This window comes from Lampris incognitus, chromosome 10, assembly GCF_029633865.1.
Source record: "Lampris incognitus isolate fLamInc1 chromosome 10, fLamInc1.hap2, whole genome shotgun sequence".
In the NCBI taxonomy this organism is placed as follows: domain Eukaryota; kingdom Metazoa; phylum Chordata; class Actinopteri; order Lampriformes; family Lampridae; genus Lampris; species Lampris incognitus.
In genome coordinates this window covers 42,819,370-42,843,791 of record NC_079220.1, presented here as the reverse complement: position 1 = coordinate 42,843,791, position 24,422 = coordinate 42,819,370, and the positions used below count along the sequence as shown (strand labels likewise).

Below are 24,422 nucleotides of genomic sequence, written 5' to 3'. Positions count from 1 at the left end.
TTCCCTGAATCCATGGGTCTGGTCTGGGCAAAGTGGGAGGCAGGAGACTGTAGCAGAAACCCTTACATCAAAGAAGCCCCCTGATAAAAGCAAAACTTTGGTACTGCCAGATCAGATGAAGGATGAGGACAACAAGGCCTTAGGCGATGGCTATATGGTAGAGGAAGACAAACTCTACATGATGACCTCAATCAACTTCTCAAAGAGGAGGGGGAAGATACGAACAGGCCAGGACCTTTTGATGGAAGAGGTGAGATCAGGAGCAACAAAGAGTAGACTCGGCAGTCTCAGACAAATAGTGATGTGACCTCCTTGGGTTCAGTAACCAGGAGCTCAAGTGGGAGGTGTGCTGCCAGATCCTAAATGAATGGCGGCTTTTATTTTGACACGGAAGGAAGCTGAGTTTGGCTGTTGTCGTGCATAGGCCACGAAGAAGAAAAAAATCATTCACGAAGAAGAAGAAGAAGAAGAAGAATCATAAAAGGAGCTCGCGATGGGAGAGACGGTGAGGCGTGAGCTGCAGATGTGTGGTAATTGAGAGCCAACTAGTCGCAATTAAACCAAAACTGGAGTGGGGAGAGCTTCATCTTGCTGGCCGTCTACAGGGATGACACTGGTGGGCTAATTAATCCTTTTGTATCATTAGAATTCATTGCTGTTTAGCATTGCTGTTAGAATTAAATGCTGGTTAGCATTCAGGTATTAAGCTAATGTTAAAACGGTTAGCTAATCACTCAGATTGCCTTGATGTGTAGTTTCTCATGTGTAGTTCAGTTAGCTTGAGGTTAGCCATGTTCTGTGCAATTAAGTGCAATGTGTATGGTTATATATCGAATTAATTTGGTAAAGGATGTAGAATATGCAGTGATGTGCAGTCAGGGGAGGCAGGGGAGGCAGTGCCTCACCCAGGCTAATAAGAAAAAAATGAAATATCATGATAGTTACAAAAAATATTTTTTCAATGTTTTTTAACTTTAATTTGTTAAGATTGTTGTAAAAAAAATTTTTTAAATCCTGTAAAACTTGTTGTTTTATCAATAAAAGGCATGCCCTATTCAGGATGGCTTGCTCCCAAAGCTAGCATTCGTGAGTGCAGGCTGCTGAGGCAGAGTCTGCTTGTGCCTCTCTCTGGCGTGTGGAATGAAAGCAAACGGTTTTGGAGTTTGGCGCATGCGTAGTCTGTTCTTACAGTGTCATCAGCGATGAGGCACATCGCTAACCTGCCTCGCGTTTTGTGAACGGGTGTATTTTGACTCCCTCCCACCATCTGGCTTGCCGTCTTCTGCTGTTCGCGCGCGTAACGTTTTGGCTAGCTATTATTTCAGTCTAATTTCACCTGTCAAAATTGATATTACATACTTTAAAGATTTTCAGCATTTACTTTTGAGGAAAAAAGGAATGTGATCGCAAATGGGAAGCCAACACCTGACCTCATGGATCTCACCCAATGGAAAGGACAGGAGATAATACGGACTTTCAAACGGAATGGTATCAAAAGAAGGACTGGCTTTGTGTGGCTGTGGCCAGGCAAGCAAGCTGTTCTGCTTCCCGTGTCTACTGTTCTCGACCAGTGACAGCGTGTGGGTGAAAGGGGGGTTACTGCGACTTGAACAATTTACCAAGGGCTTTGCAGACGCACGAAAATTCCACGTCCCACATACACTCTCAGATAGCCTTGAAAACATTTGGTAAGAGTCGCACAGACATGGCCCTTGACGAGCAACGCAGGCTGAATGTTATAGCACATAATGAAACAGTAAAGGCTAACAGGGAGATATTAAAAATCCTCATTGATGCTACATGCTATCTTGCCAAACAAGAGTTGGCCTTTTGAGGGAACGATGAGAGCAGTAACTCCGCCAATCGTGGGAATTATGTTGAACTTTTACATTTGATGGCAGGAAAAGATGACAAATTAACCACACATTTAAATTCTTCAACTGTATTTATGGGCACTTCGAATAGGATTCAGAAGGACATTATCGAATCAATCAGTGAGGTTATTAAGTTTCATATAAAAAGTGGCATAAAAGCTGCATCGTTTGCTGCAATTGAAGTGGATGAAACGACGGATATCACAAACAAAGCCCAAATATCTGTAGTTTTGCGATATGTCAACAGTACCAGTGGTGAAGTAAAAGAAGTCTTTTTGGGTTTTGACGATGTGAGTAATGACAGACGGGCACAGAGAATATCAGAATATGTCTTGAATGTATTACATAAATATGAGTGTCTTGAGAAGTTAGTCGCACAAACCTATGATGGAGCTGCAGTGATGGCCTCTGAGCTAAACGGGATACAGGCAAAAATTAAAGAAAAAGTATCAGGAGCTACATTTATGCACTGCTATGCTCATAAATTAAATTTAGTCCTTTCACAATCTGCAAAATTCATTCCTGAATGTAAAGTATTTTTCAAGACTGTTTGAGGGCTCTCATCATTTTTCAGCAAGTCAACCAAACGCACACATCTACTGGATGAAGTTGTAAAACGCCGCATCCCTAGAGCATCGTCTGTTAGGTGGAACTCAAACTCCCGATTGGTACAGACTCCAACACCTACCAGATCTCCGCTAAGTGTTCCAGGCAATGATGGAGAACTCTGATGAATGGGATGGCGAGACCCTCGCTATGGCCTCTGGATTTGATCTGTGGCTATCAAAAGCATCCACATATTTTCTGTTGATGGCATATTTAACGTGACAGACGTGCTTTTTCGTCTTCTTCAGAACAAGGCAATGGACATTGGCCTATGCTGTGCACGCGTCAGAGACACTATGTGTGCCTTGAACAATCAGCGCGAAGAGTTTGATAGTTTATATGATTGTTTTGAAGAGAAACGCAATGAACTGAATCTGATAGACAACAATACTCGTCGCAGCGAATCCCCCAGAGATGAGAGGAGGGGAAACTTTTACAGTGTTCTTGACAACATCACTGTACAAATGAAGACCAGATTTGACAGTTTGAATGAGCTTGATTTCCTTGGCTTAGTTGACAGCAAGACATTTGCTGAGATGTCAGCTAATTTTGACTGTAACAAATTGAAGAGCCTGTCCAAATGCGCAAAATTATTTGATCTAGTTAGATTGAAGTCTCGTTCAGTGGGATTATACTGTTCAAAAATGATCCAAGGAATGTCACCTGGACAGCTGCTTAACTTTCTGATGGACAATGACCTGCAGGAGACTGTACCCGAGGCCACGAAGCTGTTGAAACTGGTCTTAACGATGCCTGCTTCGACCGCATCTGTGGAGAGCACCTTTAAAACGCATAAAGACTTGCAGCCATAATTGGATGGAACAGGACAGACTTTCATCCTTGGCTCTGATTTCCATTGAAAAGGAGAGACTCGTGAAATTGAGGAATACACCTGACAAGGAAGACTTCTACAATGAAGTTATCAGCATCTTTTTTCAGAGGGATAGGCGCATGGATTTCGTCTACAAATAAAGTACAGTGAGTGTCTTGTGACAATTTACATTACTTTCTTTTCTTTGCATTTGTAACTCTTTCAGTACCAGGGACAGCACCGTCTGCCAGCCCTCCCCCCTCTCTCTCTGTACAGGAACAGCGCCGTCGGCCATCGGCTGAGGCAGGGGCTATCTGTGCCTCTGTCTTCACGTTTGGCGCAAAGGCCAATGTTTTCATAGATGTGTGCATGCGTAGTTGGTTCTCACACTGATGAATGATCTACTACTACTACTACTACTTTCGGCTGCTCCTGTTAGGGGTCGCCACAGCGGATCATCCGTTTCCATTTCCTCCTGTCTTCTGTGTTGAATGATCAACGATGAGGCAAATACTTACCCTGCATCAGCACTTCCGTGTCGCGTTACGTTCACACCTTCTTGCTCCACATCCTACCCCCTAGCACGGATAGCTTAACAGCGACGGTCAGCATGGATATTTCCTACTTAAAAAGATTGTAGCGAATTCGGGGGGCAGCCAGGGTGTGAGATGGAAGAGAAAGAAGAATTCTGGAGTCAGTTGGATGACGTGGAGGAGAGGGTACCCAAGGAGGAGAGAGTGGTGATTGGTGTGGACTTCAATGGACATGTTGGTGAAGGGAACAGAGGTGATGAGGAGGTGATGGGTAGGTATGGTTTCAAGGAGATAAACGTGGAAGGACAGATCGTGGTGGATTTTGCGAAAAGGATGGAAATGGCTGTGGTGAATACATATTTCAAGAAGAGGGAGGAACACAGTGTGATGTACACGAGTGGAGGAAAGTGCACACAGGTGGACTATATCTTATGTAGAAGGCGTGATCTAAAAGGGATTGGTGGCTGCAAGGTGGTGACAGGGGAGAACGTAGCTAGGCAGCATTGGATGGTGGTCAGTAGGATGACTTTGGGGACCAAGAAGAGGAAGCGAGTGAAGGCAGAGCCAAAGATCAAATGGTGGAAGATGAAGAAGGAAGATTGTTGTGTGGAGTTCAGGCAGGAGTTAAGACAGGCACTGGGTGGTAGTGAGAAGTTGCCAGATGGCTGGGAAACCACTGCAGAAATAGTGAGGGAGACAGCTAGGAAGGTACTTGGTGTGTCATCAGGACAGAGGAAGGAAGACAAAGAGACTTGGTGGTGGAATGAGGAAGTACAGCAAATTATACAGAGGAAGAGGTTGGCAAAGAAGAAGTAGGATAGTCAGAGAGATGAAGAAAGTAGATATGAGTACAAAGAGATGCAACGTAAAGCAAAGAGAGAGGTGGCAAAGGAAAAGGTGTATGGTGAGTTGTATGGCAGGTTAGACACCAAGTAAGGAGAAAAGGACTTGTACCGATTGGCTACACAGAGGGACCAAGCTGCAAAGGATGTGCAGCAAGTTAGGGCAATCAAGGATAGAGATGGAAATGTGCTGACAAGCAAGGAGAGTGTGCTGAGAAGGTAGAAGGACAACTTTGAGGGGCTGATGAATGAAGAAAATGAGAGAGAAGGTTGGATGATGTAGGGATAGTGAATCAGGAAGTGCAGTGGATTCGCAAGGAGGAAGTGAGGGCAGCTATGAAGAGGATGAAGAGTGGAAAGGTAGTTGGTCCCGATGACATACCTGTGGAGGCATGGAGATGTTTAGGAGAGATGACAGTGGGGTTTTTAACTAGATTGTTTAACACAATCTTGGAAAGTGAGAGGATGCCTGAGGAGTGGAGAAGAAGCATACTGGTACCGATTTTCAAGAACAAGGGCAATGTGCAGAACTGTACCAACTACAGAGGAATAAAGTTGATCAGCCACCGCATGAAGATATGGGAAAGAGTAATAGAAACTAGGTTAAATGGAAAGGTGATGATTAGCGAGCAGCAGTATGGTTTCATGCCATGAAAGAGCACCACAGATGCGATGTTTGCTTTGAGAATGTTGATTGAGAAGTATAGAGAAGGCCAGAAGGAGTTGCATTGTGTCTTTGTAGATTTAGAGAAAACGTACGACAGGGTGCCAAGAGAGGAGGTGTGGTATTGTATGAGGAAGCTGGGAGTTACAGAGAAGTATGTAGGAGTGGTGCACGATATGTATGAGGGAAGTGTAACAATGGTGAGGTGTGTGGTTGGAATGACAGATGGGTTCAAGGTGGAGGTAGGATTAAATCAAGGATTGGCTCTGAGCCCTTTCTTGTTTGCAATGGTGATGGACAGGTTGACGGACAAGATATGGCAGGAGTCTCCATGGATGATGATGTTCGCGGATGACATTGTGATCTGTAGTGAGAGTAGGGTGCAGGTTGAGGAGAGCCTGGAGAGGTGGAGGTATGCACTGGAGAGAAGAGGAATGAAAGTCAGTAGGAGCAAGACGGAATACCTATGCGTGAATGAGAGGGAGGACAGTGAAATGGTCAGGTTGCAAGGAGTGGAGGTAATGAAGGCATATGAGTTTAAATACTTGGGGGCAACTGTCCAAAGTAATGGGGAGTGCAGGAGAGAGGTGAAGAAGAGAGTGCAGGCAGGGTGGAGTGGGTGGAGAAGAGTGCCAGGAGTGATTTGCGACAGAAGGGTACCAGCAAGAGTTAAAGGGAAGGTTTACAAGATGGTTGTGAGACCAGCTATGTTATATGGTTTGGAGACAGTGGCACTGACGAAAAGACAGGAGGTGGAGCTGGAGGTGGCAGAGTTGAAGATGCTAAGATTTTCACTGGAAGTGACGAAGAAGGACAGGATTGGGAATTATTATATTAGAGGGGCCGCTCAAGTTGGAAGGTTTGGAGACAAAGCAAGAGAGGTAAGAATAAGATGGCTTGGACATGTGTGGAGGAAAGATGCTGGGTATATTGAGAGAAGGATGATGAATATGGAGCTGCCAGGGAAGAGGAAAAGAGGAAGGCTAAAGAGGAGGTTTATGGATGTGGTGAGAGAAGACATGCAGGTGGCTTGTATGACAGAGGAAGATACAGAAGACAGGAAGAAATGGAAACGGATGATCCGCTGTGGTGACCTCTAACGGCAGCAGCCAAAAGTAGTAGTAGTAGTAGTAGTTGGGGGGGGCAGCTGGAAACCGCCGCAGCTGGGACACGAACCCGGGTCTCCCACACCACGGGCGACTATGTTAACCAGTCAACTAAAGGGTCAAACCCATTAGTTAAGGGCCAGCGAGTCTATTTATCTGTGCGCGTTACAAGATTTTCAACATTGTTTAATGAAGTAAAAAAGAGCTTTGGTCAATAACGGGAAACCAACACCTGACCTGCAGGATCTTACTAAGCAGAAGGGGCAATAGATCACCTGAACTTTTCAAACAGAGTGGTAATAATGATGATCATTACATTTTTTATAGCGCTTTTCTAGACACCCAAAGCACTTCACCAAAAGAAGGACTTGCTATGTGGCTGCAGCCAGACTAGCAAGGTTTGTTTTTGCTTTAAAACTCAGGATGTGGCTAACGGTGGTGAGCAGCAGGCCGCTGCGCCCGATGTGGCTGATGGCAGTAAGCAGCGGGCTGATGTGGCTGACAGTGGTGGGCAACAGACCGCTGCGGACGAGGTAGCTGATAGCAGTGAGCAGCGGGCCGATGTGGCTGACGGTGGTGAGCATCAGGCAGCTATGGCTGACAATGGGGAGGGAGGCAGCGGGCGGCCCGCCCGAGGCCGCTCCCCCTGTGCAGAGTGAGGCTGGTGGCTCCGTGGTCGGGGCCGCCGGTGCGTGCGGCTCTGTGTCTACGGATATTTTAGCGGGGGGGGGGGGTTGGAGGCTGGAGGCTGACCCTGTGGTCAGGACAGTGCAGAAGGAAGATGACATGGGGAGGTTGGAGCAGGTTTCGGTACAGGGGGCAGAGAAGGTGCAGGTTGAAATGAACATTGGGGCTGAGGAGCAGGTGGTGAAGCCTGCTGGGTGGTTTGACAATGTGACTGGTATGGTGCGTGAAGCTGAATCTGATAATGTTTCTGTTGCAGACAGTGACTCTCAGAGTGTAAATTTATACTCACTGGAGGAGATCAACAGTTTTTTAGATGAGACATATGGCAAATCGGTGAATGTCATGGATTATTTTCCTGATGCTGACAAATTCATCCAGTCAGTTACTACACTGCAGCAGGGTGTGGGGTTAGATGTACTGGATAGCAATAAACGTTACCGTCAAAAGAAACATGTTACTCGTTTACGGAGAGATTTGAAAGTGCCTATGGCAAAAATAGTGAAGAAAACGAAACTCTCAGTTTACATGTCCTATGATCATGCAACACTTGGTGTTTCTTCTCAGCTGTCTTTTTTCTGTTATATTTCTCACTGGTCTGTCTTTCTTCTCCTCCTATGCAGGGTTTTAAGGTGGCTTCATTAAACATGAAAGAGGGTAGAGATTCACAGAGAAGAGCCTTAGTAATGGAAGTAATCACACAGAAAGGGCTGGAAGTTGTTTTCTTACAAGAAACACACAGTGACAGCATGAATGAAATAGACTGGGGCTTATGGTGGGCAGGGCAACATGTGCTTAGCCATGGGACAGATTTTAGTGCAGGAGTTGCCATTTCATTTTCTCCTGCCTTAAATGTGAACATCTTGTCCAGCATGGAGATTGTGAAGGGCAGGGTCCTTATGGTGACAGCGGAAATAGCGGAGTTTACGTTTATTTTTATTAATGTTTATGCACCAAACAATGGCTCTGAGTGCGGAGGGCTCTTTAAGATGTTCTAGGACAAATTGGGTGATGTTAATCCGGGAGGGTGTATTGTATTGGGGGGAGACTGGAATTGCTGCACTGACTTTACCTTAGATAGGACTGGAGAGGAGCCACACCTTCAGTCATCCTCTGTTTTGTCCCATGTCTTAAATAAATCTGATTTGGTTGATGTGTGGAGGATGAAACACCTTTCAGTCAAACAGTACACATGGGTCAAACTGTCAGATGGCAGAGTTAGTGCAGCTAGACTGGACAGGTTTTATGTATCCAGCTCCTTTACAGCTCCAGTTGTTAATTGTCAGATCCACCCAGTTGCTTTTACAGATCATCATGTAGTTTTAATGGAGCTGATCTTATCTACCACTAGAAAACCCAACTTCTTTTGGCATTTTAACGTTAAATTACTACATGATCACAATTTTTGTGAAAACTTTAAATTGTTTAGGGATTGTTGGCGATCTAAGAAAGACAATTTTCTTTCCCTAACTCAATAGTGGGAGGTAGGAAAGGCCCAAATCAGGGTTTTTTGTCAACAATACACATACAATTCCACAGCAAACATTAAGAGAGCTGTACAGGAGTTAGAATACAAGATAAGAGACCTGGAAGATGTTTCCACCTCACAGCCAGATGAACAGCATAATAATCTCTTGCACTGTAAAAGACAGCAGCTGAACTCCTTCCTGCGAGAGAGAGCTAAAGGAGCTTTAGTCCGAGCACGCTTCACCAGACTCCAAGACATGGATGCACCAACTGCTTTCTTCTTTAATTTAGAGAAGTCAGTGGTTTAAAAAAAAGATGGTGTGTCTTCATCTCCCTGATGGAAAGGTGACCACAGATTCCGCTGAGATGAGGAAGCATGCAGTGGACTTCTACACTGACTTTGTTCAGGGCAGAGGGCTGTGGTATGGACTCTGTTGCGAAGCTTTTACAGGGCCTTCCCCAGCTGAGTCCAGCAGAACAGCATACATTGGGCATGGACATAACGCTAGATGAACCGACTGTTGTGGTGTCTCAGATGACATCGGGCAAGGCTCCAGGAATAGACGGTTTACAATCCGACTTTTTTTAAACAGTTCTGGAGTGTTTTGGGACAGGATCTTCTGCACATGTTTAAAGAGTGCTTTGAAAAAGGGACACTTCCTCCTTCTTGCAGGCGTGCAGTTCTCTCTCTGCTGCCAAAAAGGGGAGATTTAGCCCTTTTGGAAAACTGGAGACCAGTAGCTCTTTTGTGTGCAGACTATAAAATCCTCTCGGCTGTACTCTCGACAGGTCTATGACAGATAATTTGTTTTTGATGAGATATGTTTTTGATATATGTCAGCTATATGATATAAATGTTGGTATCTTGTCCATTGACCAAGAGAAGGCTTTTGACTGTGTAGATCACACTTTTCTTTTCTCCACCTTGCAGGCCTTTGGTGTTGGGGAGGGGTTCCTGTCCTGGATAAAGCTGTTGTATAGTGGTGCGTGTTGTGTAGTGAAGATGGGGGGAGGGTTGAGCTGTCCTGTGCCAGTTGGGAGGGGGATTAGGCAGGGCTGCCCCATCTCAGGCCAGCCCTACAGCATTGCCATTGAGCCTCTCCTATGTAGGTTGAGGAGCAGGCTGAGGGGTCTCTCTCTGCCAGAGCTAGCTCAACACCATTCAATTGTTGTGTCAGCATACGCTGATGATGTCAATGTTTTTGTACAGAGAGAGGGAGATGTTCAGGAATTGGAAGAAAGCCTGGCCTTGTATGAAAAGGCTTCTCCAGCCGAAGTCAACTGGGGAAAGAGTGAGGCTTGTTTGGTGGGTCAGTTTGACTTGAGGAGTGCTCCTAGTCTTCCTGGGAATCTTAGATGGGGGGTAAGAGGTATTAAAGTTCTAGGAGTATATCTGGGAATGAGGACTTTCAGAGGCAGAACTGGGAGAGAATGCTGGAGAAGGTGGAAGCCAGGTTGTCTAAATGGAATTGGATGCTACCCCAGCTGTCCTACAGGGGAAGAGCTCTGATAGTTAATAACCTGGTCACCTCGTCTCTCTGGCATAGACTCGTTGTTTTGGTGCCACCGCCAGGCCTTGCAGAAGAGATGCAGAAGCTCCTGGTGAAGTTTTTCTGGTCTGGTCAGCACTGGCTGAGGGCATCGGCCCTGTATCTCCCTGTGACAGAGGGAGGACACGGACTTATAGACATTCGGTCCAGGACTTCGGCCTTCAGACTACAAACGGCGCAGAGGCTGCTGTATGGCTGCGGTCACTGCTGGTTGGCTCCTGCTCGGCTGCTTCTTTGGAAAGCTGGTCGGCTTGGGTTGGATAAGCAGATTTTTTTTATTGAGATCAACAGAAGCTGACCTAGTTGGACTCGCATCTTTTTACACTTTGGTGGTTGAAGCCTGGCACATGCTGAAGGTCACACAAACTCCAGCCCCTAGACCAGGAATGTGGCTTTTTGAGGAGCCACTGTTTCACAGTGACTTCCTTACGAATGCCACCTTCTTCTCTGCAATGGTGCGGACTGCATTTTTTGAGGCTGGCATTACAAAACTGGGCAATCTTGCAAGAACATCCGTGGAAACACTTGGTGGCATCATCAACATCAGGTCCTCCAGAGTGCTGAAGAGGGTTGTGGAGGAAGACTGGAAGTCCCTGTCTGGGCCACTGCGGAAGTTTGCCGAAAATCGTGCTCTTGCTGACCAATGGGATGATGACAATGAGTATATTTTTCCCTCCCTGATCGTCAGTCCTGCATTTGGGACATGGCGAGGGGGGAGCGGACTGCTTCTTTCCACGAGTACACCAGTGCTGGGTAGTTTCAGCTCTTGTGGGAAGAAGCAGCTTTACTACAGCTGTGTGAAGGTACTCAACCTTCGCTCTCTGGCTGAAGTCAGGGAGTCGAGGTGGACTGAGGTTTTTACTTTAGACTGTACCCCTAACGGCAGGTGGAGTGTCCTGGATAAGCCTCCTGTTGAGAAACGGATGACTGACCTCCAGTGAAGGATTATACATGGAGCAATAGCTACGAACAGACACAGGGCTCACCTCGATCCAAGCACTGGGGACGGCTGTCTTTTCTGCACTCCGAGGGAAACATTAGAACACTTAGTGATCTCTTGTCCTCGATTGTTGGGCTTATTTAGGGTACTGCAAGAATGGGTGGAAGCTTTGGGTGAGGTTTTCTCCATCCCCATATTTGTTTTTGGGCCCAAATACACGGCAAGAAAAAGGCTGCTCCTGGTCCTAGTCAATTTTCTGTTCAGCACTGCTAAGCTAGCGATCTGGAAGACCAGGAAGAATCAGATGCTAGGTCGGGGCTGGACCGATGTGGTGCAGAGTATGAGGGGTTTGGTGGCGGCTCGTCTGAGGATAGAGCACACTTTCTACACCCTGACCAGTAATCTTGATTCTTTCAGGGCTTTGTGGGGGTTACGACGTGTTTATGTTCACTAAGTGACGATGGGTCACTTGTTCTGAATTTCTAATTTATTATGGTTGTGTGTATGTATTTTGATTGAGTAATGATGCATGATATTTTGTTTTTCCAGCTTACCAGTTTGTTTACTGTTGACTTGATGGGAATGGAGTGTTAGGTTTTTTTGCTGTGATGTAAATAAAAGTTATTTTATAAGTCAAGTCTCTCTCTCTCTCTCTCTCTCTCTCTCTCTCTCTCTCTCTCTCTCTCTCTCTCTCTCTCTCTCTCTCTCTCTCTCTCTCTCTCTCTCATTGTGTTCCAACACAAAGGTGTTTAGTCTACAATGTGTGAACACATTATACGCTAGATGTGCCCATGGATTAGGTTTGATTGTGCATTAGCTCCACATCTGACTGAGTTTTGCAGCAGGAATATTTGTTGATTTGTAGCCTAACTAATGTAGACTCTCTTTTATCTATCCATGCGTAATATGAGCTCGGGCTGCTGTGTTGATTGAATGTAGACATATGTCACATTGCTAAGCAACTGCCTACCCAGGCAAAGAGTTGACTGCACCTTACTGAAAACTTGTAAATCCAATACTTACAATATTGGTTGTAGAATAAGGAATTTAATACGTTTAATATCCAAACAGTGTCAATGATCATGTGACCAAAACAAAAAAACAAAACAGGACTGTCTGCGGAGTGTTTAGGGTTGCATAAGCCCTGACCATTTACAGTTTAGGCCATGCCCATTTGTGGTTTTACCTGCATGCAAATACTAATACGTTTGTATTGTGGTCTCAACAAATACAAATATATACAGTGGGCCTGTCTTAAATCTTGGCTCACCTGAATAGCGTGTCATTGGTGGTTGGCCTGACTGGGTTTTGACAGTCACTGTGGCCCTCGGGTACGTAACCTCTGGATTTTCTGAAGCTTTGTACCCCTTTCACAACAATAGCCACACCATCCCGTACCCTCTTCCTCAGGCTCATTCTCCACCGGTCTGTGATGATGCTGATGAGGCCCACCGGGAAGCTGTCTGGCGGGGGCATGTCCGGGTTCCCCACAGCCAGGCTGGGGATAATCCAGATGTATCCAGGCCCCACCAGCCCTGCCTCAGCTGCCATGGTGAACAGGTACTGGGCCTCCTCATGGGAACAGTAGACCAGAAGCACCTGGGTGTCAATCTGCTGCAGCAGCCGGCGAGCCCGGATGTCATTCATGCCATCAGCAGACATGTCAAAGGTCAGCACATCCTGCAGGTCCCACATGAAATAACTGGTGTCTCTGAAGGACTTAATGTGGTCGACGTAGCTTTCGTAGCCCGGGTAGAGGCTGGTGATGACCACGAAGCTGTCCCAGTTGTACTCCTCCATCACCTTAAACATGCCGTTGATCTGCTGCTCGATGGAAGAACCCAATTGTAGAAAGGTGGAGCCCTCACCCTGGATATCAAGGATGAGAGAAACAAATATGAATGGCGACCTATTATGTTCAGTTAGGCCACCACAGTTACTTTTCTCTGTCTAATGAGCAAAATTTAAACTTTATAATGCAATTAAAGTAATGTGTGAAATTTTCTAAGGGCCCCTGTGTAATATAATAAGGGGTTTCCTGGGTAAAATTCTGTGTGGACACATTGACACATACAAACTACAAACACACACACACACACACACACACACACACACACACACACACACACACACACACACACACACACACACTGTCATGGTTGTGTGATCTGGGTCATTGGGGCTCGCCTGTTCCCCATCCCCTGAATTGGTGTTTCGGTTCACCTGCACCCTGTTTGCCTGAGATATCCTGATTGCTCCTGATTGCCCGGCTTCACTCACCTGTTCTCCTGTCTCAGATTGGATGTTCTGTTCCTGCCCTGTCCTGTGCACCTGCGCCCAATCTCCCTGACTGGCTCCCCTATGTATATATTCCCCCCTGTTTGCCCTGGTCCCTTCTCTGGTCGTCTCACAGAGACATACACACACGTGTTGACTCTCGGTCGCCACATACGTCCTGTTCTGAGCCTTCTCTACTGTCTGTAGCATCTGTACCTGCTGTCTGTAAGTTTTTTGTTTAATTAAAGTGTTGTTCTAGCACAGTTCATCTCTGAGTCGGGCATTTGGGTCCTCTAATCCTGCTCCCAGCACGACAGTACGACCCGACCATATTATGGACCCAGCCGACTCTGCCACTCAAGAAGTCATGATCTGTACTCAAGACGAGCGCCTCAGTCAGCATGAGGAATGGCTGAGCTCCATCTGGCACGGCCTCTGGGAGATGGATGCCCATCACGTGGAGTTTGAGACCTAGCTGACTAACTGGGTGAGTGCATTTGCCTGTGATTTGCAGCAGCTCCTGGTCCAGGGTGCCCCGCTGGCTCCAACCTTAGCAACTGCTTCTCAGCCGGCAGATTTGCCTGGCTTGTCGTTTACCTGGGAGGATTTCGGTGTGTCAAGGCACACCTTCCTGAACGAGGAGCCAGGTTTCCTTAAGCTCTTCACTGCCATCTGGAAGAGGTACCCAGAGTTTGCCCGGGAAACCTTTTACAAGTGGCAGTATTTTAGTGACCCGGTCCTTGATTCTCCCAAGCCCAGCATCTCGGCTTTCTGCATTGCCCCAATGTCACAGCTGCCCAGCATCCCCGAATCTCAGCTGCCCAGCACCATGCTACGGAGACCCTTCCGGTTCCAGAGAGGTCGGCCTGTCCTTGTCGATGACCAGTCTGTTCCTGAGCCGTCGGCGACCTCTGCCAATGACCAGCCTGCTCCCTGAATGGTCCGGCTGCCTCCGAAGCCTGTTCCCCGAGCGGTCCAGCCGCCTCCAATGCCTGCAGCCCGGGCAGCTGCCGCGCTGCCTCTGATGCCTGCCGCGCCGCCTCCGATGCCTGTTCCCCGGGCAGCTGCCACGCCACCTCTGAAGCCTCTTCCCCAGGTGGCTGCCGTGCCACCTCTGAAGCCTGTTCCTCAAGCAGCAGTCCCGGGCACGTTGCCGGCCTCCCAAGCGGCTGACCCATTCACGATGCCAGCCTCCGGGTCATCCACCTGCCCGTCCGCCGGAGCTGCTTTGCCCTTTGGTCCTGCATCCTGGTCGCCCTCCAGATCAGTTGCATCCATTGGTCCAGCCCTCAGGCTAGCCACCTGAGATCCCTGGCCTCATTCATGCACTCCCAGACCACTTGGTCCCGAAGCCCTCCCCCAGACCCCCTCCGTCCATCCTGCTTGGTGCCCCTGGTCTGCTCGTTTGGGACATCTGGAATCCATCCCTTTGGGAGGGGGGGGGGGTTCCTGTCATGGCTGTGTGATCTGGGTCATCGGGGCTCGCTTGTTTCCCATCCCTTGATTGACGTTTCAGTTCACCTGCACCCCGTTTTCCTGAGTGATTGATCCTGCGCAACTGCACCCAATCTCCCTGATTGGCTCCCCTACGTATATTTTCCCCCCAGTTTTCTTGGCCCCTTGTCGGGTCGTCTCACAGAGACTTACACACACGTGTTAACTCTTGGTCGCCGGATACGCCACGTCACGTTCCGAGCCTTCTCTGCTGTCTGTAAGTTCTTTGTTTAATTAAAGCATTGTTCTAGCCCATTAAGTCTCTAAGTCGTGCATTTGGATCCTCCAATCCTACTCCCGGCATGACACACACACACACACACCTGCAAAGTTGGGTCTTGTAGTACAGCTTTGATGAGAACTAAGTATTTTTGCTTTGAATTGCTTTACCAACAGCTGTGGACCCATTCATCACTTAAATCCATGTGTCTCCCTCTCACTTTTCAAACACTGGCCTTCATCCATACTTTTGTCTCGCAAATGTAGAGGAATGGCACTATCACAGTGGCCAGCATCTGCTCTTTTTCCTCCTTGTCTTTTTTTAACCAATGCAATGACCTTGAGAAAGATACGAGGGTGGTAATTCTGTTGACCACCTTATACAACCCACAAAGGCAGAGGTGTAGAGAGGAGATAATGTCATAATATGTGTAATAGATGATAAGGTTTTCTACCTGTTACATTTTCAAATATGTAGCCCAGCTGGGAAAAAAAAACAGCTCATGAAATTTATGAATCATTGATGAGACTGATTACATCGGCATGTCTTAAATTTAAAATGAATTGGTTCTCTCGTGACACTTACTATTCTAAATAGTGTGTCACATGACTTTGTCGAAAAAAAATCATAAATAATTAGTAGCATGATGGGATTTATAACTTAATTTAAGAGTGTGTAAACAAATTATTGGGAATATGGGTATTCCTGAGTCAATTCAAACTTATTCATACAGTCCTAAATCACATTAGCAGTCTCTGAGTGCTTTATATTCTTACAGTGAAAAACAGGTAAATACAGTAAATGGCAATCGATGACACCTTCTATCCTTGGATTCGGATGATGAAAGACTCAACAAGAAAATAAATAGATGAGAGAAACCTCATGCAAAAAAAAAAGAATCAGAAAAAAACATTTTCATAAAATATTAGTGTAAGCTCCTAAAGGATGAACATGTATGTTTGGACTCTGTGGGAACATATGAAGGTTGCCCTGTGGTTAGCATTGTTGCCTCACAGCAAGAAGGTCCTGGGTTTGAACCCCAGGCCGTCCCAGGTCCTTTCTGTGTGGAGTTTGCATGTTCTCCCTGTGTCTGCGTGGGTTTCCTCTGGGTGCTCTTGTTTCCCCCACCATCAAAAAGACATGCATGTTGGAGTTAATACTCCTGTCTGTGTCACTGACCAAGGCAATGGAAAGAAATAGTGGAGTTGGTCCCTGGGCACTGCAGCTGCCCACTGCTCCTACACAATAGGATGGGTTAAATGCAGAGAACAATTTTGTTGTAAACATACAATGAGGTGGCTTTCTTTCTTCTTCTCCAAAATGTCTTGGCCAGCTCAGTTTTAATAAGATGGCTGCTACCTGGCCAGTTTCCTCTCTGGGGAGGAACACATCATGCTGAGCAGCAAGCCAGCTTAGAGCTGGTATACAGAAGGGTCAACTATCCAGGGACTTCAATTGATGCAGTGATCTTATTCTCCCACTTCAATCTGCCTTCTACTTGTTGTCCTTCAGAGGGTTCACTGGTAGGTCTAATTCCTCTGAGCCACCTGAACACCGTCTTTACCCTGCCCACCATCCTGAAAATATCCTTTGTATTCTCATGGACACTTTTTATATCACTTATTTCTGCAGACTACTCTGTTCAACGTTAAAAAAAGAAGGGACAAAAGGACTGGAATCGGCTGCAGTAACAAAGCTTGAATAGTGATATAGATTTTTAATATTTATCCATCCATCCATTATCCAAACCGCTTATCCTGCTCTCAGGATCATGACTCTATATAATTATAATATCATCATAATTCAGCGATTAGTTTCTTTACTGTTAATTAGATTTTGGAGAATTTTTAAGGTCTTCATCTTCTTTTACCACCAGTGCACAGCCAGTGTCCAGCTTTCACTACAGAAATCCTGCCGTGGCCCAGACTAAGATAAATTAGACTGCACTGGGGGCCAGGTTGCTGCATAGGTCCATACAAGGAGCAAGATTCTTATGCAGGTTAGTCACGGGAAGAGGGTGTGAAGACATTATAGATTTATTCATTTTCTCCTTCCTCTCACTGTCCCACAGCAAATCCATCAAAGTTATTGCCTTATTTCTGTGCGTGTAGCCTGTTCCCACCACTGCTACCCTGCAAAATCTATTTGCTTCCTGGCAGGTGCAAACATGAGGACTGGACCGTGTGCATCACCGTGTGTGTACTTGGTCGTGTGTGTACATACACCTCTACATCACTCATCCATGTGTGCTTCTGCGTTTCAGTATGCAAAGTGCGTACTCACTCCAACACAGTGCCTCTCCGCCAGCTGCAGCTTGAGGGTCTATCAGAGTAATGCCTCCTGCAAGCTATGATCTCAACAGCTCAATTAGCACGTTACAGACTTGATTGGCCAGTCCAAATGAGCCTGGGGCCTTGCCAGTGGCACAACCGCACACTCAAAAGACTGGAGTCACAACAACCCCCACCAGAGAGCAACAGTGGGTGAAACTTGGTAATACTGTCAAAGGCAAGGTGCTGAGAGGTGTTAGTTGAAACTGCCAGCTGCAGCCCAGTAAACAAAACTTACTTGCTTATTGAATTGTCCATCCCGTGCTACTCGGCAGATGGACTTCCCCAAAGTGAACAGATTAATGATAGATATCGATAGGCATGGAAATCCATCCTTTAAAGCAGACATGGGCAACTTGTGGCCCGCGGGTCAATGTCCAAATATCAATAAATGTTTGGTTTCCCATGCGTTGGAAGTAACCAGGCCATCTGACCACATTTGAACCGGATCCCAAATGTAATTATACTGTCCACTGATAGAAGGTGCTCCTTTAAAACACAAGAGGCCTGTAGCCAAGCAACTGCTTGCACATGGTCTCATCTTGGTCTCGACGGGCCTCTTCTGCAATGACACGTGACAAGGAGAGACATGAGTGGCAAAAACAGAAAACTTGACCTAGAGAACTATGTCTTCCAGACAAGATGGGGTAAAGAACATCTTTTTACAGAATTCAAAGGCAAACCTATGTGTTTAGTGTTTAGTGTGCCTGGAAACAAAATCAGCCATGAAGGATTTCAAATTGAGTCACCACGCACAAAGATAAATATGGCATGTACACTGGAGGTGCCAGAGCCGCCATCCTCGCTGACCACCAAGGAAAAATACACCGACAGCAGAGCCTTTTTACCAAAGCCACATCTACACGGGAGTCCTCTCTCAAGGCATCTTATAGCATAAGATGGATGAGCTTGCTAAAGCAAAGAAGCCCTTGTCAGATGGCAAAACACTGAAGCCATGTGTAGTAGGGATGGCTAAAGCTTTTGGAGATGATAACATGGCTGTGGGTGAGTTTCAATGGCTTCATCAGTGTATGAATGTATGGGTGAATGTGAGGCATACATTGGAAGAAAAAGTGCGTCCAGTGGTCGGTAGACTAGAAAACTACTCTACAAAATGCAGTCCATTTACCATTTTAAGCTAAATGCATATTTTTGTGATACGTCATGGAATGGGAGGGCAGAGTAGAAATGCGCTACAAACATGAATATTAGTTGTTGCACTTAGTGTGCATTTTGTACCATTGATGGTACAAATAGGCTCTGAAATAATGGTGTATCACTCAGGAATGTGGACATTTTGTTTCTGTGTTATGCTCATTAAACAGAAATGTTGGTATAATAAACGTTGATTACCGGTATATATTTTATTCTTTTCATTAAATTAGTAGCTATAATTGGCTAATTGAATGATGGGGTTACAGTATCCAACTGGTAGAAGTGCACAGTCATAATCTGGGCCTCTGGTAGTGAGAATAAACTTTTGTTGGCCCGCTCTATCATCAAAGTTGCCCATCCCTGCTTTAAATGAAAGGTAAACCGATGGTAAAAATAAAGTTAAGAGGATTGACTGTGATATAAATTAACAAACCATGCTAGAGTTCATGTATCCAAGGTATCCATATCTGAAAGTCAGTTTTAAGCTGAATTGAAAATTTTATTGGTCTTGCCATTACCACTTAGTGGACTTGTCCAGATTGTTTGTGTAAATGCTCTGATTCACATCAGCTCAGCACACGGTGAATAAAACTAAAAACACTGGGATGGCAGCTCATTACATCAACTGTTTTTTACACCATTTTCTTGTGCTAAATGATAATGTTGGCTAAATCATACTAGCTGCCTTTTCCAGTCACTTCACCCACCACACACTTTTCCTTGGGGTTTGATTTGGGCTTAACGCATATTGTCTCTTCTGTATTGAAGAGTGACACCAATGGAGTTTCTTAGCATTGAGTGATGGCATGCATCACTGTTCTAGTGGACTGCATGGCACCTCCTAGTGGCATTACAACAGACATACAAAAACACAACCTTCTCATAAATTGTCAAACATGCTTTCAACTTCTCTTACGGGCTTTCAGTATTACAAACTACCAACCCATGCATGCATTTCTATTACATTTACTATCCCTTTAACAAAAAGTCAGCATTTTCTTTGTTTCCTCTCAGCAAAAGGCACATTTTTAATAGCTAACAAGCCCCTTGAGATTGAGGGCTTTGGTCTAAAAGAGACTGAGCACACTCCAAATTATAATTTAGTAATGAATATGGTAAGGTAATAAATACCAGGAAATAACCCAGCCACTGAGGATGCACAAGCCAGTGCATCCTTAGTGCCGGTCCCAAGCCCGGACAAATAGGGAGGGTTGTGCCAGGAAGGGCATCCGGCGTAAAATCTTTGCCAAATCAAATATGCGGATCATAAATAAGACTTACATACCGGATCGGTCGAGGCCCAGGTTACCAACGACCGCCACCGGTACTGTTAACCAGCAGGGTGTCGGTGGAAACTATGCTACTGTTGGGCGAAGGAGAAGGAGAGGGGGAAAGCATGTCCAGAGGCAGCTAGAGAGGAGGAAGGGTAGGCATGTGGAGGGGAGAGTTGGAACTTTGAATGTTGGCACTATGACTGGTAAAGGGAGAGAGCTGGCTGACATGATGGAAAGAAGAAAGGTAGGCATACTGTGTGTGCAAGAGACCAGGTGGAAGGGGAGTAAGGCCAGGAGTATCGGAGGTGGGTTCAAACTCTTCTACCATGGTGTGAATGGGAGGAGTAATGGGGTAGGGGTAATTCTGAAGGAAGAGTATGTCAAGAGCGTGCTGGAGGTGAAGAGAGTGTCAGACAGAGTGATGAGTATGAAGCTGGAAATTGAAGGTTTATTGCTGAATGTTATCAGCGCATATGCCCCGCAAGTTGGCTGTGAGATGGATGAAAAAGAAGAATTCTGGAGTGAGTTGGACGACATGGTGGAGAGGGTACCCAAGGAGGAGAGAGTGGTGATTGAAGCCGACTTAAATGGACATGTTGGTGAAGGGAACAGAGGTGATGAGGAGGACTTCCGGTTATGGCGAAGGACTAGGAGGTCGCACATCTCAAGCTCTGCAGCTACCGTATAAATTAATCCTACAATACTAATCCGAATCTTGTCTAAAGTCACGCAATACGTGTATAAGAGTACCCAGAACTAAAATGTCAGGGAAAAACCCGAAAGAAAAGGCAAAGAGAGAAAAAGAGAAGGAGAAAAGGAAATCGCGACACGAGGAAGAGGCTGAGAAGGTTAGCGACGCCATGCAGGTTGAAAATATGGCTAACGAAGGAGACGACGACGAGGAAGAAGATGACGAAATGTTAGACACAGATAAGAATAGCAACCTAGATATCATGAAAGCCATAAAGTCTTTGAAAAGTGGACTTTACAAGAAAATTGATGGAGTGCAGGCGACAATTGCAGATGTAAAGAAACAAATACAGGAATGCATGGGTCGCATGGAACAGGCTGAACAACGGATTTCTGACGTGGAGGACGACGTTAAGAAGCTAACACCCCGAGTTAGCACGCTGGAAAGCACCGTCAAAAGCCTTACTGACAAAGTGCAGGACTTGGAATGCAGGAGTCGGCGAAATAACGTAAGGTTGGTGGGCCTACCGGAGAAAGAAGAGGGCCAGGATGCACCTGCATTTTTGGAGAAGTGGTTGCCGGAGGCTCTGAACATGGATCCGCGGGAGGGCTTGGTAGTGGAGCGGGCTCATAGAATCGGCGCTCCGGTAGACTCTCGCACGGGTCGTCCAAGGACATTGATCATGAGGTTCATGGACTTTAAGGACAGGGAGCGAGTACTAAAGGCAGCCAAAACCAAGGGACAGGTCCTTTACAAGAACACGCCGGTCCGTTTTCACATCGACCTCTCTGCTGGGGTGCACAAGATGCAGCGCGACTACGATCAGGTCCGGAAGAAGCTGAGAGACCGGGGGATCCACAAGCACAGAATCATCTTTCCAGCCCGGCTCCTGGTAACACACGACGAGAGACCCCACACCTTTCAAACCCCAGCAGAAGTGGAGAGGTGTATTCAATCCCTCGGATAAGGACTGATGCAGTAGGCTATTAAGCTCACTTTATTTTATTTTATTTCCATTTACACGAAAGATGTAGCTACGTGTTCGGGCTGTCGCCATTTTGTTTTTGTTTAGGCTTTATTTTTCTATCTGGACAGGACGGAGTCTGGTTTATAGCTAGAGTATTCAGCTTTTGTGGAATGCACTTAACCCTGAATGAGAGACAATGTCCAAGCACCAGCCGAAATGACATGGGCACATCCAAGTAGGCCTAGGCCTAAGGGACAGAGTCATCATCGGTTTATGCGCCTGTCGGAGGACGGAAGGCCCAATGCATCGCGGACTCTTGTGACCAGGCTACAGACTTTTCCCTTTCCTCGTCTTCCAGTCTGCATGCACGGGTTCCAGGTTTGTGTATGTTTTCGGGTGGTTAATGTTATATATGCCTACATGTTGTAAGCGTTGCACGGTTCATTACTGATGTTATGTGTGATTAGTATTTAGAAAAAGTAAGATAGCGAGCTGGAGCGAGAAGAAAAGAAAAGGTAGAGAAACTCATTTTAGCGGTAGTTAAACGTGGGATGGGAGGGGATGTCCAGAGTTTGTGGACTTCAGGTTCGTATGGGGTTGAGGGTGGGTTGTTGTGGTTTCATTTTATTATTTATTCTTTCATCAGTGGGTGTGGTTTGTCAAAGTACTTCTTCACTACGGTTCCTAATATAACATACCGGAATCAATGTCAGAGAGTTGCAAGGTAAAATTTACTTCTTGGAATTGTAGGGGTTTGATCAAACTCACAAAAGTGAAGCAGGTAATGAGCAGGATAAAATCCTTGAAATCAAAAATCGTTTTTTTACAAGAAAACACACATGGTGGATGAGGACGTTCCCAAAATAGCAAGACGATGGCAGGGTCAAGTGTTGTCTGCTCCTTACACCACTCATGCTAGAGGGGTTATGATACTAATTCATAAATCGGTTCCATTACGGGTACAGCATGTAGTTAAGGACCCTGCAGGGAGGTATATTATAGTCCAGGGTAGGTTATTATCTGAAACCTTAACTTTGATAAATGTTTGCGGCCCCAATGAAGATGACTCTAAATTATATAATAGTCTGTTTTTGACTGCTTCAAATCATCCTGGGAAATACATAATAGCTGGTGACTTTAACTGTACGTTAGATCCTTCAAAAGACAGGTCAACTGGTTTAGATGATACCCACAGTAAGTCCAGAAAGACGATACACCATTTTATGAAGAAATTGAATCTGTTTGATGTTTGGAGGCATGGTAAACCGAACGCAGTAGAATATTCCTGCTATTCCGGTACTCATAGAACTCACTCAAGCATAGACTACTTTTTGGTTTCAGCGCTACTTGTCTCCAAAATAGATGAATGTCATTATAGTAGTATAGTTCTGTCTGACCACGCTGCAGTATCCTTGACCTATGAAGATAATAACTTAGTGTGCGACCCCCCGAGACGGCGTTTTCAACCCGGGTGGCTTGCGGATCCTACATTCATAGATTTCTTACATAAGCAGTTTGACCTGTATTTTGAATGTAACAAGTCCCAGACTTCTGCTAGCACAAGGTGGGAGGCTTTCAAAGCCTTTATCAGGGGCCAAATCATTTCCTTCACTAGTTCCAAGAAAAAGGCTACATGACTTGAAATGAAGACATTAGATGAGGAAATTAAAAAACTGGAAACAGAAATATATAATAATAGAAATATACCTACAGATGTTCATACAAGACTGCTACTGCTTAGAGCACAGTACAATGAACTGGCAGCTAATAAAGCGGCTGCTGATTTAATGAGACTCAAACAGTCCTACTATGATCAGGGGGGAAAGCCCGGAAAACTTCTAGCATGGCGCATTAAACAACAACAAACAGAAAGGTCTATTAATTGTATTGAAGTCCCAAGTGGTAGACCTATAGTGGACCCGACAGAGATTAATGAAGCCTTTAGAGACTTCTACGGGAAATTATACAGCTCTGAGTGCTCTCCTAATCTGGACACGCAAACACAATTCCTGGACAATCTTAATATTCCTAAAATTTCGGAAGAGGAAAGTAGAGTATTAGATCAAGATGTAACTGCATTGGAAATTGCAGAAGCAATTGGGTGTATGCAGGCTGGAAAATCAGCGGGTCCAGATGGCATCCCTATAGACATTTATAAAAAATTTCAAACCAAATTAATACCACCCCTCTTGGAGATGTTTCAGGAATCCTTTGAGAATGGTCTTCTCCCTACATCTATGAGGGGCGCCCTAATCACTTTACTCCCAAAACCGGGGAAACCAAATACAAAATGTGAAAATATGCATCCAATTAGTCTCCTAAATTCTGATACAAAAATACTCTGTAAAATTCTTGCAAGAAGATTGGAGGATCTTCTACCTAGAGTAGTGGGAGAAGACCAGAACGGATTCATTCAAGGGAGACAGGGTTTTCATAACGTTAGACGAGTGCTCAATATTTTATACAGTCAGAGGGAGGCGCCTGACACAGCCTTACTTTCACTTGATGCAGAGAAGGCCTTCGACCGTGTTGAATGGCCTTATCTGTTTGAGGTGTTAACACGATTTGGCCTTGGGGATACATTTATCAAATGGGTAAGATTGCTTTGTACAGGGCTTACTGCAGAAGTTTTGACGAATAGTAAGGTTTCTAAACCTTTTAACATTTGTAGAAGTTGCCCTCAAGGGAGCCCTTTATCGCCTTTACTTTTTATCCTAGCGATAGAACCATTTGCTATAGCGGTGAGGACACACAGCGATATTTATGGAATTCGAGAGGGACATCTGGAACACAGGGTAGCACTCTTTGCCGATGATGTGATATTAATGCTTAAAAATCTGCATAAATCTATCCCAGCGCTCCTAAGCCTTATTGAATCATTTGGGAAAATATCTGGTTATAAAGTTAATTACTCCAAATCATCTATAATGTTACTGA

The 24,422-nt window shown here is 45.6% G+C and overlaps 1 protein-coding gene across 1 annotated transcript in view; it reads right to left on the bottom strand.

The window, feature by feature from the left end:
• grin2ca (glutamate receptor, ionotropic, N-methyl D-aspartate 2Ca) overlaps positions 1-24,422 on the bottom strand; it is a 128,896-nt gene that overhangs the window by 52,123 nt on the left and 52,351 nt on the right. Inside the window, exon 2 of the mRNA XM_056288070.1 lies at positions 12,348-12,946. Within this exon, the coding sequence (XP_056144045.1) occupies positions 12,348-12,946 (599 nt within the window). The remainder of the gene's footprint in view (positions 1-12,347; positions 12,947-24,422) is intronic.